The 18547-nt window shown below is 31.7% G+C and overlaps 1 protein-coding gene across 1 annotated transcript in view; it reads left to right on the top strand.

Moving 5' to 3' along the window:
* Positions 1 to 18547, top strand: part of LOC143241722 (dynein axonemal heavy chain 7-like) — a 227034-nt gene that overhangs the window by 160525 nt on the left and 47962 nt on the right. The window contains 5 exon segments of the mRNA XM_076484949.1: positions 3847 to 4061; positions 5185 to 5377; positions 8380 to 8572; positions 11263 to 11435; positions 13616 to 13756. Coding sequence (XP_076341064.1) covers positions 3847 to 4061; positions 5185 to 5377; positions 8380 to 8572; positions 11263 to 11435; positions 13616 to 13756 — 915 coding nt within the window.

The raw sequence follows: 18547 nt of genomic DNA, 5'->3' as shown, positions 1-18547 counted from the left end.
AGCCATCCATATCTCCATGGGTCATACCATCCTCAAGATCTATTCTACCTTCATACAATCCATGCTGGACTATCTGCCTTGAAGATGCTGGATTCTGTACACCATCTAGGGTTTCAGCTGAGTATGGGTGTTTTATGGCAGTAAATGGTGTGTGTACTGAGTTCCATGAACCTCATATTCACCTCTGTCATTTGCAACTTTCTTTACAACATGCTACCAAGCTTCAGTCCTTACCACAGCATTCCACTTGTGGTTGTGTCTTCCTTCCTTAGTGGGCTGTTCTCTTGCAGAATAAATGTTATGACATTCCTTTTTTAGGACTGTGTATTCAGGCAATGACAGACTGAATTGAATCTGTCATTGGATAATGTTGTGGAGTCTTTTGTGCAATTATTATGGATGTGAGCAGCAGAATAATTTTAGATATGTCATTTCTATGACTTTACCCCTAACATCAGACATTGTCCTTAACAATTGTGACATTGTCCAATTTGATTGTTTTTTTTAGTATTTAAAGGGCCATTGGCTTTTTTAAATCTATTTTAGTTTTTTACCTAATTTTTGGACATTGTGTTTAGCTTGTAACTTAATTTATTTTTACTATTTACAGAGTTTTACTTTTTGCTTTTATTTTTATATCAGTTTTTTGGTGCAGACAATGACATTTCTTTGCACCAATATACCCCCCAAAAAAACATTTAATTTTTGGTACTTTTGAGCATTTTACTCATCTCTTGTATCATCTGAGTTCAGCCATCTTCCTCTTTGCTTATAAACTATGGTATATCTGTTAACCATGTTTTATGCTTTTCATTTTGGAACACTCTGACTTCTCTGAAACCCCTCATTCTTTTGGACCATGTACTCATGTCTCTTGCAGTGAATGTTGTAGACCCAAAGGTTACTGTCTCAAAGTCCCATGTCCTCATCTGTGAACTTTTTCATCCCTCAAAGAATTCTCATACTGACTAATCCATGATCATGCTACTTCTGGCATTCCTTTACCATCTCTCAAACTGGATTTTTTATTTTTTCCCTTCACCTGTTTGCATCCCTCTCTAATTTATACACATCTGGTAAGGGCAGAACTTCTGAAGTTTAGATGCTGGACAGACATTTATTTCACATCAATGTCTTTCACCTTTTGGCTATTTGACTGACATGCTTCCATTCCAGCCATGAATGATGGATCATTTGGTTACGTTTCACTCAGTCAATTCCACAATTGTTTCCTCCATCAACAATTTAAGAAGCACTCATTCAAATACTCTATACTTTTTGGTGTTAGGGCATATACACTTCTGGACTCATTCACATTGAGTTTATCTTATTGCCTATCATTTTTCAGGAGCTAAGATTGACATTGGCAGGTCTTTTGTTGTTTGTTCTTCTATCAATTCTTTTCTCTTGGCTGTCAAACTGTGAAACACCTTTCTGGCTCGTTTTTTTTGTAATTGTTTTAATATCTGGCAATTTGTCCATGATTTGTTGGTCTCTGCCTTTACTAGTTATCAGGCAGCCTTGTCCATGGCATTTTGTCTTTCCTGATACCACTATGTGTTTCCTTCCCTGTCCTTTTCACTGTGTTCTACTCTTTAGTTTTCTTTTATCCTCCTTGCCTGATTGAGACCTTATTAAGGTTTTGCATAATCTCACAGTGGCCCATTGGAGCGGTTGACCTCTCTTTGTATTGTCCTTTTGTTCTCCTTTATGACTACCATCCTTTTGATACCTACACTATTGATTTTTTTCACACCCCAACACCACTCTTTAATACTCCTTTCCCCATACTGATCTCTCTTTCATTCTGTGTCTCACCTATTTGACTGTTCAAATCCTGATAAGCTCATGTGTCCTGTTTGAGCTGTTGATGTACCTCTCTCTTTCAGGTTACTCATTATCATCTGTTCCTACTCTGGGAACCCTCTACTTTTATCCTTACTGAATGGGTCCACCAGTTATTTCAGTTTGTATGTTTGTCTCTGAATGTGGATGTTTGCAGACTATTTTACATTTCTTCAATTTGATTCATCACCTTTCTCATTCTCTTGCATCTCTTGTTCACAGCCCTAGGTCAAGATCCTCCAGACAGAAATGCAGATGGCTCTCCATACATTCATCTTATTCTCTATACCACTTGGATGTTTTATCTCCTTTTGGATTCAACTGATCACCATTCTTCAATTATCCTATTGTCTATTTCTTTTTCAAAGACCTTTTTAAATTCATAGGACCCCACAAGGTGGCTGGTGTTCCCAAAATCCACATTAAGCCAAGATAACGGAAATCGGTCATTCCATCCACCTGCTTTACGATATTTAGGTTGTTGAAATATCCTCATAATATGCTCACTTATCAATTTTTTAATCCTAACTTTACCTATTGTTTGAAATATTATGAAGAAAACTGACATCAAGAATGCATTTTTCTAATTTCTTTGGCTTGTGCTTGCTGGCTTTTAAAAACAGAATTTTATGGTAATCCATTGCACTGTATTCAGTAAGAATACAGGCATTTTTTTGGATGTGTCCAATGTGATTCTTCCTTCATCCCTTCTTCATTGAGTGGAGTATGGGAAACCTTGCTACTTGCTAATTTTTGGATGCTGGGGTAATAGGCCATAGATAATTCTCACAGGTTAGGCTTAAATGATACAGTAAAATGTATCACTGTCATCTCTCTAATCCATAGCTCATACCTTTTGTGCTCACCTCCTGTATTCTGAGCCTGTTCAGTTGGGTCAAGGTTAGGTTATGTTCGCACACAATGTGTAAAAAACATGATCCAATACTAATGTGCTCTCCTCATGTAGCCAATTAGTTCAGTAAAGGTGAGATGAATACACACTGTAATCTGAAACTGACATTTCCACCTCATAAAGTCAGAGTCTCTATAATAGAGTTGAGATGAACACACACTATACAAAACCATAGTGCATAACTAATATTCTCTCCTTCTACAGCTGGAATCTGTTCAGTAGAGTTGAGCTGAACACACAAGATATGGTTTAAACATTCCCCAACCACACTACACATACTGGTCCACTGACTGCTTGTGTGCAAGTGCTCTGATGGCATTTTTTTCATTCTACCCATTCCTGCTACACATGAGGCTCATTTATCTCTCTTTACCTTCATTCTGAGTAAAGACAAAAAAAAAATGCAGTCTCTCACAGGTGTGCCCCTAGGGAGACCTTGTCATCAGGTGTAAAACTCAATGGGTTTCCCTACAAGTGTCTTTTGAAGGGAACTCATCTAGGTAAATTTTTCTGAAGCCCCTACACTAATTCAGTGTGATACTTAAGCTGACCTGTGTGAAGAAATGAGTCATTGCCTCAAGAGTTAACATTTTCCTGATCTAAAAATATATTTCTGATAGAAACCAACCTCTTCATATATCCTCACTCACGAGTTACCACAAGTACGATGGGGAGTTATTTCACCTGGAGGTTACCTTCAATTGGTGGGATCCTTTTGTCACAGGTTTACTTCATCAAGCACCAGCACTGTTTATGTCAAAACATGAAAATCATTTAGACAGATTCTTGAAGAATATGGCTAAACTGTCTGTGGAGATAGATATCTGTTGGAAATACATTAATTTGAATGGTATTTATTTCCTGTTGTAATTTATTTGATTAAGATTTGTAGAGCTAATTTGACATTGTACAAGTTCTTTGTCAGTTTCTTGTGGTATCTTATCTAATGACTCTTAAAGAGTTAATTTGATGCAGTTGAACTTCATTGTATCTATGTTTCACTGCAACATACTGGTGATTACTGAATATTTAGTTAATTTTTGTTTGATATAGTTTTAAATAATTCAGTATTTTCTATTTGGCGACAGGCCATTAATGATTGACCCTCAAGGTCAAGCCAATAAATGGGTCAAAACATTAGAAAAAGAAAATGGACTAGTTGTTATTAAGCTCACAGATGATGATTTTGTACGTAATCTTGAGAACTGCCTACAATTTGGTAAACCAGTGCTGTTTGAGAACGTGGAAGAGGAGTTGGACCCATCTTTAGAATCAATTTTGTTGAAACAGACCTTTAAACAAGGCCAGTATCTTTAGTTTCATTTTAGAATGTATGACTTTAAAAACTTTAATTTTGTTATATTAATAAATCTTTTATGATTTTAAGTATCTTGGTAATTATGTATGTTACTAATGTATCTGCTAATAAAGACTATTTAAGGAAACTGTAGTAATATTTTTATATTGTAAAAATTAATAATAGGTATTTTTAAGTAGAAAGAATCTTGACCTCCGTTTCAGAGTATGAGCTGTCCTCTTCAATGTTAATTTATAAAGCTTTCTACCATGAGTGAGTATGATAATCATGCTATTTTATGGCATGTACAAATCATAGAAGACTTACAATTATTTAGTCAGTTTTAAAAGGAAGTCACAGTAATATTGTTATATCATAACAAGTAATAAATATTTTGTAAGGGAACATTGATGGAGAATACTTGTACTAAGTCATAGATCACTGGCCTAATTAGCCAGAGTCCCATATTGAGGTCTTGGTCAGTAAATCCATTTTCAGTTATGAGTTGTTGTTTTTCTCATTTAAAAATGTTTATTATTGATTATTACAAGGTAACAATGTTAATATGCTTTTCTTTTGAAATTTATTAAGCAACTGTAAGTCTTTTAAGTAATTTGGTCTTTGTAGGTATAATAACGTAATATGACATATAGTTGGAAATTTTATATGTGAACACTGATGTAAGCTGTTTGTACTCTTGTTTGTGTATCTCAGTGTAATCACTGTTAGCTGATAGACATAAAGACAGTTATGTCTTATAGACTGTACTTATATTTCTCAGTTAGATATCTAGTACATTTGCCTAGCATTATGTTTATAATTTTAATGGATGTTATTTATACATTCTCAACTATAAATATGAAATGGTTTCTAATAGATGATGTTCAGATGATAAAGCTATGTGACACTAGTGATGTTATTTATACATTCTCAATTGTAAATATGGAATGGTTTCTAATAGATGGTGTTCAGATGATAAAGCTATGTGACACTAGTGATGTTATTTATACATTCTCAATTGTAAATATGGAATGGTTTCTAATAGATGGTGTTCAGATGACAAAGCTATGTGACACTAGTGATGTTATTTATACATTCTCAATTGTAAATATGGAATGGTTTCTAATAGATGGTGTTCAGATGATAAAGCTAGGTGACAAAACTGTAGAGTTGAATGAAGACTTTAAACTGTATATCACTACCAAATTAAGAAACCCTCATTACCTTCCTGAACTTGCAACAAAAGTGTCACTCCTTAACTTCATGATCACTCCTGAGGGTCTGGAAGATCAGCTACTAAGTATTGTTGTTGCTCAAGAAAGGTAGGTATAAAGTAAATCTATATTTTCTGAAATCAACATATCAGTAGTCATTAGATGATCTCCTCTGGAATCTTTATAACAACATGCAACTAAAGACTCTTTCTTTTTGTTCCAAATAGTGTGGTATTATCTCTGTGTTTCTAGAAAAATACTGTTTTACCAGATAATGTTTTTTTGTCATATAAAATATAAACAATACTTTATTATGTGTTTCTCTTTTAAATTACATTTTATTAATTCTGTTGTTACTATAATGATTCTAATTCTTGAAAATCACTATATGACATAATATATAAATAATTTAGTATTTAAAAAATATAATAGTAAAATTTTAGATGTTGTTAACTATGAGGAGGATGCTACTGATTTGGAGTTTTTGGTGATTTGATCAAATAAATGGCAGATGACTTTTAATTAAAAGAAATACATGTGGAGTATCACTGGATTATGAATACAATTTTGATAGAAATAACTTTAACAAAATAAAAGGATATTAGAGTTTTGATTCATTAGCTTCTTAAGCCAACCTAGCTGTTGTTAGTGGTAGGAAAAATTGAATATCAGGTTGTGTCTACAGAAATACTGAATACAAGTATAAATAGATTATTATTTTGTTGTTATAGGCCATGACTAGGTCATATTTATAGTACTGTGTTCAGTCTTACCTTAGGAAGGGCATTGAATTATTAGAAATGGTTCAGAGAAGGACTACTAAGATTGAAATGTTGCTATATTAGGATAGGTTAAGATTTCTGAACTTATTTTCTCTTGAAAAATGAAAATGTTTAAGATCACTAAGGCAATCTGTATTGTTCAAGCATCAACTTTTATCACAATTAATAGTTAGAATGGTTGGGCTAGGAGACACAAATATAAAGTTTGGCAAAGTTAGGGAATTTAGGTATTTAAGATTGTTAATGGGATTAGTAACAATGAATCATCTTTTTAATATTTAATAGTGAAAATGATAAGACTAGAATACTTAAAGTTTGGAAGGTTGAGGGTCAAGTTCAACTGAGAAAGCTTTATTTTTCTAACATGGTTGTTGACCTTTGATCATGTTGCTTTCAGGTGTGATAGATACAATTAAATTAAGAGAAAGCTTGATAAATATTTAATGATAAGGACTGGCTGTGAGGTGTTTAGTGATTGATAAATATTTAATGATAAGGACTGGCTGTGAGGTGTTTAGTGATCGATAAATATTTAATGATAAGGACTGGCTGTGAGGTGTTTAGTGATCGATAAATATTTAATGATAAGGACTGGCTGTGAGGTGTTTAGTGATTGATAAATATTTAATGATAAGGACTGGCTGTGAGGTGTTTAGTGATCGATAAATATTTAATGATAAGGACTGGTTGTGAGGTGTTTAGTGATTGATAAATATTTAATGATAAGGACTGGCTGTGAGGTGTTTAGTGATTGATAAATATTTAATGATAAGGACTGGCTGTGAGGTGTTTAGTGATCGATAAATATTTAATGATAAGGACTGGCTGTGAGGTGTTTAGTGATCGATAAATATTTAATGATAAGGACTGGTTGTGAGGTGTTTAGTGATTGATAAATATTTAATGATAAGGACTGGCTGTGAGGTGTTTAGTGATTGATAAATATTTAATGATAAGGACTGGCTGTGAGGTGTTTAGTGATCGATAAATATTTAATGATAAGGACTGGCTGTGAGGTGTTTAGTGATTGATAAATATTTAATGATAAGGACTGGCTGTGAGGTGTTTAGTGATCGATAAATATTTAATGATAAGGACTGGTTGTGAGGTGTTTAGTGATTGATAAATATTTAATGATAAGGACTGGCTGTGAGGTGTTTATTGATCGATAAATATTTAATGATAAGAACTGGCTGTGAGGTGTTTAGTGATCGATAAATATTTAATGATAAGGACTGGTTGTGAGGTGTTTAGTGATTGATAAATATTTAATGATAAGGACTGGCTGTGAGGTGTTTATTGATCGATAAATATTTAATGATAAGAACTGGCTGTGAGGTGTTTAGTGATCGATAAATATTTAATGATAAGGACTGGTTGTGAGGTGTTTAGTGATTGATAAATTTTTAATGATAAGAACTGGCTGTGAGGTGTTTAGTGATTGATAAATATTTAATGATAAGGACTGGCTGTGAGGTGTTTAGTGATCGATAAATATTTAATGATAAGGACTGGCTGTGAGGTGTTTATTGATCGATAAATATTTAATGATAAGGACTGGCTGTGAGGTGTTTATTGATCGATAAATATTTAATGATAAGGACTGGCTTTGAGGTGTTTAGTGATTTTATTAGTAAAAAGGATGGCTTAGGTGGACCAAAAAATTCCTTATTGTTCTTTAAGGTTATGTTAGTATACTGGAGTTTTAGGTTTGAAATATTTGGAAGAATTCTTTTCAGTATTTTTGGCTTTTTGTAATATCATTAAGAATTTTTATTGAAAGAAGTCTTTTATGTCTAAATTTGATTATAACTACAGATATCTTAATGTCATCATCATAATTGTGTTAATAATCTAATATATTTAGCACAGTCTTCTCTCATGTTAAGCCATATCTTCAGTCCTTTAACTTGTACAAAGGGAAACCAAGCATTACAGTAAACCATGTATTTATTTGAAACATTAACACAGTTGGGTGTAAAGATAATGTTCATGAAGTATGTGTTCTTCTCAATGGTCAGTCACTAATAAATACTTAAACACATATTTAAAACATTAATTCAGGTTGGTGTGAAGATAATGTTTACAAAATATGTGTTCTTCTCAACGGGCAGCCACTAATATGTACTGAAACACATATTTGTTTTGTAATAGCATATTTCTTTTTCCTTCATTCACTTTCTGATTTTATCATTTTTTCTATATCTGTAGATATGTTACATAAAAATATATAGTTTTATTTTGTATACTTATACAAACATTTTGAAACAGATTTTTACTTTTGTCAGAAAACTGTAAAAATTAAATGACAATGAAAACATTTTATAGACCTGACCTCGAGGAAGAAAGGCAAGCTCTAATCATTCAGACAGCTGCCAACACAAAAGAATTAAAAGAACTGGAGGACAAAATCTTACATACTCTCTCTTCATCTGAAGGTAACATCTTAGAAGATGAGACTGCTATCCATGTTTTGGATTCATCAAAACTCTTAGCTGATGAAGTGTCTCACAAACAAAAGGTACTAGTAATATTACTTTTGAATCAGAGCAAGTTACTTACTTAGAGCAAAATTAAAACATAACTGGGTAGTGAGAATATGTAATCTTTTAACTTATAAAGATTGAAGGCATTGTTTCATCATTTGGGTGCCTTCCTTGTTAATGATATGTTTGGCCATAAACTCAATTATCTCATGATATTCAACCAGTTTAGGAGGTTAGGCTTACATTTGGTTGTGGAGTTAATACTGGAATGTAGTTTATTTTTAGGCCTACAACTTGGAAGTGAAAGTGACCATAGAAATGTCATAAGAACAAAGAAGAAATAAACTAATTTTATATCTTTATGGGGACAGAACTTTGCCTTATATCACCAAGTAACCTAAAAGAAAACACAAAAAAATAAAAGTGATAAAACACATTGAAAAAATATCTACTATAAAGAGATTACTTGATATTAAGGACGCACCTTAAGAACATATAAAAGTGTTGCTGAATTTTTACTAGTTTTTTGTACAGTGAATATTGAAAATTAATGATAAATTGTATCAAGAAATTAAAGGTCTGGCAATGAGGCCCTTCTTACCTCTTTGTTTGAGTGACATATTCATGGGTGCTTTCAAAGATACAGTGCCATGCCAAAGTATGAACTCCCCTGTACAGTTCAACAAAATCTGAGCTTACAATCATGAAACTTTCAAATGGGACTTTATATTTGAAATCTATGCAATCCACTTCAAACTGAGAAAGGTAAAAAGTCACTTATATTATGTAAGTAAGTCAGATTTTTGCATTTAAAATATCACACTCACTACACAAAGCTGGCATGTATGTGTGAGTGGCAAAAATGAAGACTAAAATCAGTCATGTTAAATCTCACATGAAGTTTGTGACAAAGCATGTAAATGATATTGCAAACACATGGCTGGAGGTTTTGTGGTCAAATGAAATAAAAATTAAGGTTTTTGGTCTAAATTCAAAGCATTACATCTGTTCCAAACCCAACATGGCACATCAACCAGTCAAAACCATCCCAACTGTCAAGCATAATTTTGGCAGCACCATGTTATGGGAATGTTTTTCACCACCAAGGGTTGGAAAGCTACTCAGAGGGAGATGGATGGTACAATGTACAGACAAAATTTTAGATTAAAACCTGTCTAAATTGACTGAGAATCTAAAACTGGGTCAAAAATTCACATTTCAGCAAGAAGAACAGCCAAAGCTACACTGGAGTGATTTTAAAAGAAGAAAGTGAATGTCTTTGAGTGGGCCAGTCAAAGTTCTGGCTTGAATTATCTTGAAAATGTGTGATGAGGCTTGAAGATTGTAGTTCTTAAATGATTCCCAACACACTTTTAAGAATTGGAGAAACTTTTTCCTGGAAGAATTATCAAAAACTACACCTTCCCATTGTGCAAAGCTGGTAGAGATCTATCTTAAACAACTCACATCAGCTATTGCTGCCAAAGGTGTGCTTCCACTAAGTATTGACTTAGGGGTCTGAATGGTTATGCAATCAGTAAATTTCAGTTTATATATTTTCTTTACAGGTTTTGCTGACATTCAACTTTCTTCATACATAAAAGCATTAAGTTTGATTCAGTAAAAATAATTGTTTTTATTATTTGTATTTCATCAAAATGTGACATTACTGGTAGGGGTGAATACTTTTGTAAGGCACTGTATCAAGTTATTAAAGTCTTTAATGAAACCTATAGAGTATAAAAGATTATACTTTTGTAATGTGAAGACACAGCAATGAAACCCTTTAAGAGTTTTTTAAACTCTATCAATGATAGTGATGAAGGAACTATTTTGCTTAATAACAAACTCTTTCTGACAACTGCACTTCTTGACAATAATCCATCAATGCATTTTTCTCTAAAAAGGCTACTATTCTAATATTTTCATTTCCAAAACATACCATCTTCCCTGCTAGTTTTAAGGGTGAACCATTTTTCATCACCCATTTAACAGTTCACTTGCAGAAAAATACATAGCTGGCCTGTCTTAACTTGAAGCTGTCCATGTCCTGTTGACCTCACTTCCAGGTTTTGATCCTTATTGATTATATTGTGTATTGTTGTCTAGTGCATGTGGACACTTTTTTCCATTGACACTTGTGTTGCATTCTTATCTGTTGCAAGATGCCACACTTCACTTTGTTTACCATGGCTGGAGTACAACTTGTTGCAGGTCTATTTCTGGATGGTTCTGGTGCTTGAATTTATCCATATTTTCTATTTCATTTTTCACTGCCATTATGTGCAGTGGATATCCCCATCTTTTAAATCCACAATATGAATATTTCTTTATAATCTGTGTTTATGAACATTTTATGTTGACATTTGTGGTTAACTATCTGTTCCAAAAGTGGTAAATTTTTAATGGTGTTACACTACCTATAAAATTCCAACCATTGTGAAAATGTACTTATGATACATGACTTAATGTCACCTGTAGTTGTTATGTGACTTACATTTACATATTCATAATCATTTTAATATAGTACACTGAACCTTGAATATGAATAGATTAAACTGTGGTTTCTACCAATCATAACATCTATTTGTAAGGGTCACACATAGTTGACAACTCACTTTGGTTTCATTTGTAGCTACTTGTGTGTACAATATTTGTATCAACTTGCTTATCAATGTATTTTATTGTTTCTTCAATATTCAACCAAACCTTTACTTGGTCTTAGATAGCAGAAGACACGGAGAAAAAGATTGAGACATCCAGGCTAGAGTATCGACCAATTGCAAAACACTCTTCCACTTTATTTTTCTCAACAACAGACCTTCCAAATGTAGATCCAATGTACCAATACTCCTTGACATGGTTTGTTAATCTGTTCATGAATTCCATTGAAAACAGGTAAACACCTACATTTTTTTTGTGACGGTTATCTAAACCTCCATGGAAGCTTGGCATTAAATACATATAAGCTTGTGTTTCTTTGTATTCTGAAATCTTTGTGACTTGGTATATTTATGCCAGCCTTATAGATTCGTTTTTTCATTTATTAGTGTATCTTTGATACACCAGAACTTCTTTACAGTAAGTTTTGTGACTTGTAGGCTGTAAATTTTAACAATAAATGGACAGCACACAATCCACTTGTTTTAAAATAATATATTATTTCAAGCAAATCAAATAATATGTACCAAACTTTGTTATACTATTGGTTATCACAGTTGTATCCAGATCTTGAAATAGTTGTCTTATTTTCATCAAAGTTCACATTTATGGGTTCAGTTACCGTAGAACACCCTTGAAAAGACAACTTATTCTTCTCTATTTTTGTTCTTGCAATACAAGGCTAAACTCACAAGCAGTCTAACTTTACTTTCACTTTCACTAAATTACTTGCATTAATTTGGTCACTGTATATATATATATATATTGCCTGACTTAGTCCTAGAACTTTCTACAAACTACAAAATGTTATGATATAACAATACTCACTTAAACCAAGAAGAAGAATTCAGGTAGTATGATGTGAATTAACTACACAACAAATGATTCCTAAACAGTAATGTAAGCAAACCTGTGATAAATTATCACTTCTAAAAATACTACATTTAACACTTGTGCATTATAATTATCTAGGTCATAACTCTCATGTTAAATCTAAATAAAACAGCCATGCATATCTAAACACTTTTCAAAGTATAAATTGTCAGTGTGTGATTTTTCATGTTTAATATTTTCTTTACTTTGTTGGTAACTGTCTAACATTTATATCACAACTTACAATGAAGTTATTAGCTACATATTAAATAAGCTAGCTAAAATAAACATGATCCTATAGAATAGATATCACAAAATATAACTTGATGGAAATAAGTTCAAAAAATATATGACCATATAACATAGTAAGAACAAATATGGAAAACTTGATTTTGTTTAAAACTAAATAGAAAATTAGTTTTAGAAATAGCAGTTCTGAATTTATTTTAATTGCTTTTTGAGAGTGCAATAAACATCGATATCTGGCAGTGCCCATAAAAGATAGGGAAGAATTGTTTTGTTTTCAGTTACATCTTAAATGTTAAGAAATAGATAATACTTGATTGATTTCTTTTTGGAAATACGTTTATTATCATGTGTATATTTTTAGTACAGTAAGGATTTATGCTGTTTAGGCTACTGGTTTAAATATTTTTGTTCATTTGACTTGTAAATTGACATAAATTATACAAGATGTACCTCCTCACAAGTAGCATAATCAGAAGTAAAATATAACTTTTTGATCATCAATTTGAGAAATTTATTTAATGAATCAAATTAAAGACAGAAACTTAATCAAGTGAAAGTTTATTTTCTTCATTTACTGGAATACTGGCATAAATATATTATGTAATAAGCTGAAATTAATACAAACCTGTAGGCTGATATAAAAGTTACAATAAAGGGCATTGTTTTAATTTCTTAAAGCAACTATGATATTAGAAACTATTTTACCTCTCAATCATTATTCTAAAATTACTGTTTGGATTATAGTTTTTTGCAGATTTATTTGATATGTTGAATTTCTGTTTAATATTTTTGAGCCTGAAAACCTGCTAAATGAAAATATCAATCTACATTAATGTTAAAGTAGAGTTGACCAGATGAGCCAATATATTGGTTCATTATATGTAATAATTGGTGACAAAGGTAATATTTTACCAAAAATTTATATATAAATAGTGTATTTTTTTAAATGGAGATATATATTTTGTGTTTTATGTAGTGCCAATTTGGGAAATCCTTCAAATTCAACTGCAATATTGTATTTTTAATCTTTAAATAAAGTATAACATATTTAAATTCTGTTAAGATATATGCAACTTTTTTTAGTACAGAGTACATAAGTTAAAATAATTTTATAAAGTTAAATCCATACTCTAATCTGTCGTTTCAATAAACCTATATCCTTTGAAAAATATGAATGTATTGAAGAGATATATAATGGGTAACATCAATCTTGTGAATGACATACCTATATGTACATATAATATGGTTTGTTCTATTAATAATTATAATGAACTGTACCACAAAATATTTAACAGCAACAAATCCAAGGTTGTAGAGCGACGTTTGAGGTACTTGACTGACCATTTCACCTATAGTTTCTACGTTAATGTCTGCAGGTCATTATTTGAAAAGGACAAACTTCTCTTTTCCTTCATCCTTTGCTGCAACCTACTCATGTTAGTATTAATCATTTTGCATGCTCTTCAGAAATGGTAAAAAAATTAGGTTTTAACTCAAAATCTTCTGCTTAGAAATGTAAGCTTGATAAGATAAATATGAAACTTTATTGAATGTTATTATGTATCTGATTTATTACTATTGATATAAGCATAACATTAATTTCATATAATACTACACACAGGGTTAAAATGATAATCTTTGTTAAACCTGATCATTTGTTATATCACCTTAAGATGTTTTGATACTCTTAACTGTTAAATTTCAGTAACTGTATCTGGTAAATGATGTTTCTATCTTACTTTACCAGTTAATTTTTTTTTTAAATGTCTGCACCTTACTTTACCTATTAGTTTAAGGTGTGTGTTATAGTGTCTGCACCTTACTTTACCTATTAGTTTAAGGTGTGTGTTATAGTGTCTGCACCTTGTTATACCTGATCATTTAAGTTCTTTAATAAAATGCCTGCATCTTGCTTTATATCTGTATCTAATTACTTTGTTAAAATTTTCCTTTCTGTTATAACTGTAAATTTAGTCATTCCTTTTCTTTATATGGATATTTCGTGAATGTGTTCAACAAACTGCTTCTCTTTTAATATGATAATATAATCAATACAAAACACAAATTAAAAATTGTGAATAATTATATGAGTGGTGTTTTTATAGTTTGTGACTAACAGCTATTATACTGAAGAGATTTGGGGAGAGGAAACAATAATTATCTTAATCAACTCTTTAGATTTTCCTACCATTCAGAGTGCACAAGGAAATACTGATAATGCTTGAATCTTTTAGAAGAAGAAAAATAGCAGAACTGCCATCATGTTAACTCTTCTGTACTCTTTACTGTGATAAGCAATTCAGAAGAAAAAAATAGCAAAACTGCCATCATGTTAACTCTTCTGTACTCTTTACTGTGATAAGCAATTCAGAAGAAAAAAATAGCAAAAGTACCATCAAGTTAACTCTTCTGTACTCTTTACTGTGATAAGCAATTCAGAAGAAAAAAATAGCAAAAGTACCATCAAGTTAACTCTTCTGTACTCTTTACTGTGATAAGCAATTCAGAAGAAAAAATAGCAAAAGTACCATCAAGTTAACTCTTCTGTACTCTTTACTGTGATAAACAATTCAGAAGAAAAAATATCAAAACTACCATCAAGTTAACTCTTCTGTACTCTTTACTGTGATAAACAATTCAGAAGAAAAAATATCAAAACTACCATCAAGTTAACTCTTCTGTACTCTTTACTGTGATAAACAATTCAGAAGAAAAATACCAAAACTACCATCAAGTTAACTCTTCTGTAATCTTTACTGTGATAAACAATTCAGAAGAAAAATACCAAAACTACCATCAAGTTAACTCTTCTGTACTCTTTACTGTGATAAACAATTCAGAAGAAAAAATACCAAAACTACCATCAAGTTAACTCTTCTGTACTCTTTACTGTGATAAACAATTCAGAAGAAAAAATACCAAAACTACCATCAAGTTAACTCTTCTGTACTCTTTACTGTGATAAACAATTCAGAAGAAAAAATACCAAAACTACCATCAAGTTAACTCTTCTGTACTCTTTACTGTGACAAGCAATTCAGAAGAAAAAAATAGCAAAACTGCCATCAAGTTAACTCTTCTGTACACTTTACTGTGATGAGCAATTCAGAAGAAAAAATAGCAGAACTACCATCAAGTTAACTCGTCTTTTGTCTTTACTGTGATGAGGAATTCAGAAGAAAAAAAATAGCAGAACTACCATCATGTTAACTCTTCTGTACTCTTTACTGTGATAAGCAATTCAGAAGAAAAAAATAGCAAAAGTACCATCAAGTTAACTCTTCTGTACTCTTTACTGTGATAAGCAATTCAGAAGAAAAAAATAGCAAAAGTACCATCAAGTTAACTCTTCTGTACTCTTTACTGTGATAAACAATTCAGAAGAAAAATATCAAAACTACCATCAAGTTAACTCTTCTGTACTCTTTACTGTGATAAACAATTCAGAAGAAAAAATATCAAAACTACCATCAAGTTAACTCTTCTGTACTCTTTACTGTGATAAACAATTCAGAAGAAAAATACCAAAACTACCATCAAGTTAACTCTTCTGTAATCTTTACTGTGATAAACAATTCAGAAGAAAAATACCAAAACTACCATCAAGTTAACTCTTCTGTACTCTTTACTGTGATAAACAATTCAGAAGAAAAATACCAAAACTACCATCAAGTTAACTCTTCTGTACTCTTTACTGTGATAAACAATTCAGAAGAAAAATACCAAACTACCATCAAGTTAACTCTTCTGTACTCTTTACTGTGATAAACAATTCAGAAGAAAAATACCAAAACTACCATCAAGTTAACTCTTCTGTACTCTTTACTGTGACAAGCAATTCAGAAGAAAAAATAGCAAACTGCCATCAAGTTAACTCTTCTGTACACTTTACTGTGATGAGCAATTCAGAAGAAAAAATAGCAGAACTACCATCAAGTTAACTCGTCTTTTGTCTTTACTGTGATGAGGAATTCAGAAGAAAAAAAATAGCAGAACTACCATCAAGTTAACTCTTCTGTACTCTTTACTGTGATAAACAATTCAGAAGAAAAAAATATCAAAACTACCATCAAGTTAACTCTTCTGTACTCTTTACTGTGATAAACAATTCAGAAGAAAAATACCAAAACTACCATCAAGTTAACTCTTCTGTAATCTTTACTGTGATAAACAATTCAGAAGAAAAATACCAAAACTACCATCAAGTTAACTCTTCTGTACTCTTTACTGTGATAAACAATTCAGAAGAAAAAATACCAAAACTACCATCAAGTTAACTCTTCTGTACTCTTTACTGTGATAAACAATTCAGAAGAAAAAATACCAAAACTACCATCAAGTTAACTCTTCTGTACTCTTTACTGTGATAAACAATTCAGAAGAAAAAATACCAAAACTACCATCAAGTTAACTCTTCTGTACTCTTTACTGTGACAAGCAATTCAGAAGAAAAAAATAGCAAAACTGCCATCAAGTTAACTCTTCTGTACACTTTACTGTGATGAGCAATTCAGAAGAAAAAATAGCAGAACTACCATCAAGTTAACTCGTCTTTTGTCTTTACTGTGATGAGGAATTCAGAAGAAAAAAAATAGCAGAACTACCATCATGTTAACTCTTCTGTACTCTTTACTGTGATAAGCAATTCAGAAGAAAAAAATAGCAAAAGTACCATCAAGTTAACTCTTCTGTACTCTTTACTGTGATAAGCAATTCAGAAGAAAAAAATAGCAAAAGTACCATCAAGTTAACTCTTCTGTACTCTTTACTGTGATAAACAATTCAGAAGAAAAAATATCAAAACTACCATCAAGTTAACTCTTCTGTACTCTTTACTGTGATAAACAATTCAGAAGAAAAAATATCAAAACTACCATCAAGTTAACTCTTCTGTACTCTTTACTGTGATAAACAATTCAGAAGAAAAATACCAAAACTACCATCAAGTTAACTCTTCTGTAATCTTTACTGTGATAAACAATTCAGAAGAAAAAATACCAAAACTACCATCAAGTTAACTCTTCTGTACTCTTTACTGTGATAAACAATTCAGAAGAAAAAATACCAAAACTACCATCAAGTTAACTCTTCTGTACTCTTTACTGTGATAAACAATTCAGAAGAAAAAATACCAAAACTACCATCAAGTTAACTCTTCTGTACTCTTTACTGTGATAAACAATTCAGAAGAAAAAATACCAAAACTACCATCAAGTTAACTCTTCTGTACTCTTTACTGTGACAAGCAATTCAGAAGAAAAAAATAGCAAAACTGCCATCAAGTTAACTCTTCTGTACACTTTACTGTGATGAGCAATTCAGAAGAAAAAATAGCAGAACTACCATCAAGTTAACTCGTCTTTTGTCTTTACTGTGATGAGGAATTCAGAAGAAAAAAAATAGCAGAACTTCCATCAAGTTAACTCTTCTCTACTCTTTACTGTGACAAGCAATTCAGAGGAAAAAAATAGCAAAACTGTCATCAAGTTAACTCTTCTGTACTCTTTACTGTGATAAACAGTTCAGAAGAAACAAATATCAGAACTGCCATCAAGGTAACTCTTCTGTACCCTTTACTGTGATAAACCGTTCAGAAGAAAAAAATAGCAGAACTACCATCAAGTTAACTCTTCTGTACTCTTTACTGTGACAAGCAATTCAGAAGAAAAAAATAGCAGAACTACCATCAAGTTAACTCTTCTGTACTCTTTACTGTGATAAGCAATTCAGAAGAAAAAATAGCAGAACTACCATCAAGTTAACTCTTCTGTACTCTTTACTGTGACAAGCAATTCAGAAGAAAAAAATAGCAGAACTACCATCAAGTTAACTCTTCTGTACTCTTTACTGTGACAAGCAATTCAGAAGAAAAAATAGCAGAACTACCATCAAGTTAACTCTTCTGTACTCTTTACTGTGATAAGCAATTCAGAAGAAAAAAATAGCAAAACTATCATCAAGTTAACTCTTCTGTACTCTTTACTGTGATAAAAATTCAGAAGAAAAAAATAGCAAAACTACCATCAAGTTAACTCTTCTGTACTCTTTACTGTCACAAGCAATTCAGAAGAAAAAAATAGCAAAACTACCATCAAGTTAACTCTTCTGTACACTTTACTGTGATAAGCAATTCAGAAGAACAAAAATAGCAAAATTACCATCAAGTTAACTCTTCTGTACTCTTTACTGTGATAAACAGTTTAGAAGAAAAAAATATCAGAACTGCC

The sequence above is a fragment of the Tachypleus tridentatus genome, unplaced genomic scaffold (assembly GCF_004210375.1).
Source record: "Tachypleus tridentatus isolate NWPU-2018 unplaced genomic scaffold, ASM421037v1 Hic_cluster_1, whole genome shotgun sequence".
Lineage (NCBI taxonomy): Eukaryota > Metazoa > Arthropoda > Merostomata > Xiphosura > Limulidae > Tachypleus > Tachypleus tridentatus.
Note: the sequence above shows the minus strand (reverse complement) of the source record. Positions and strands in the feature narration are given on the sequence as shown.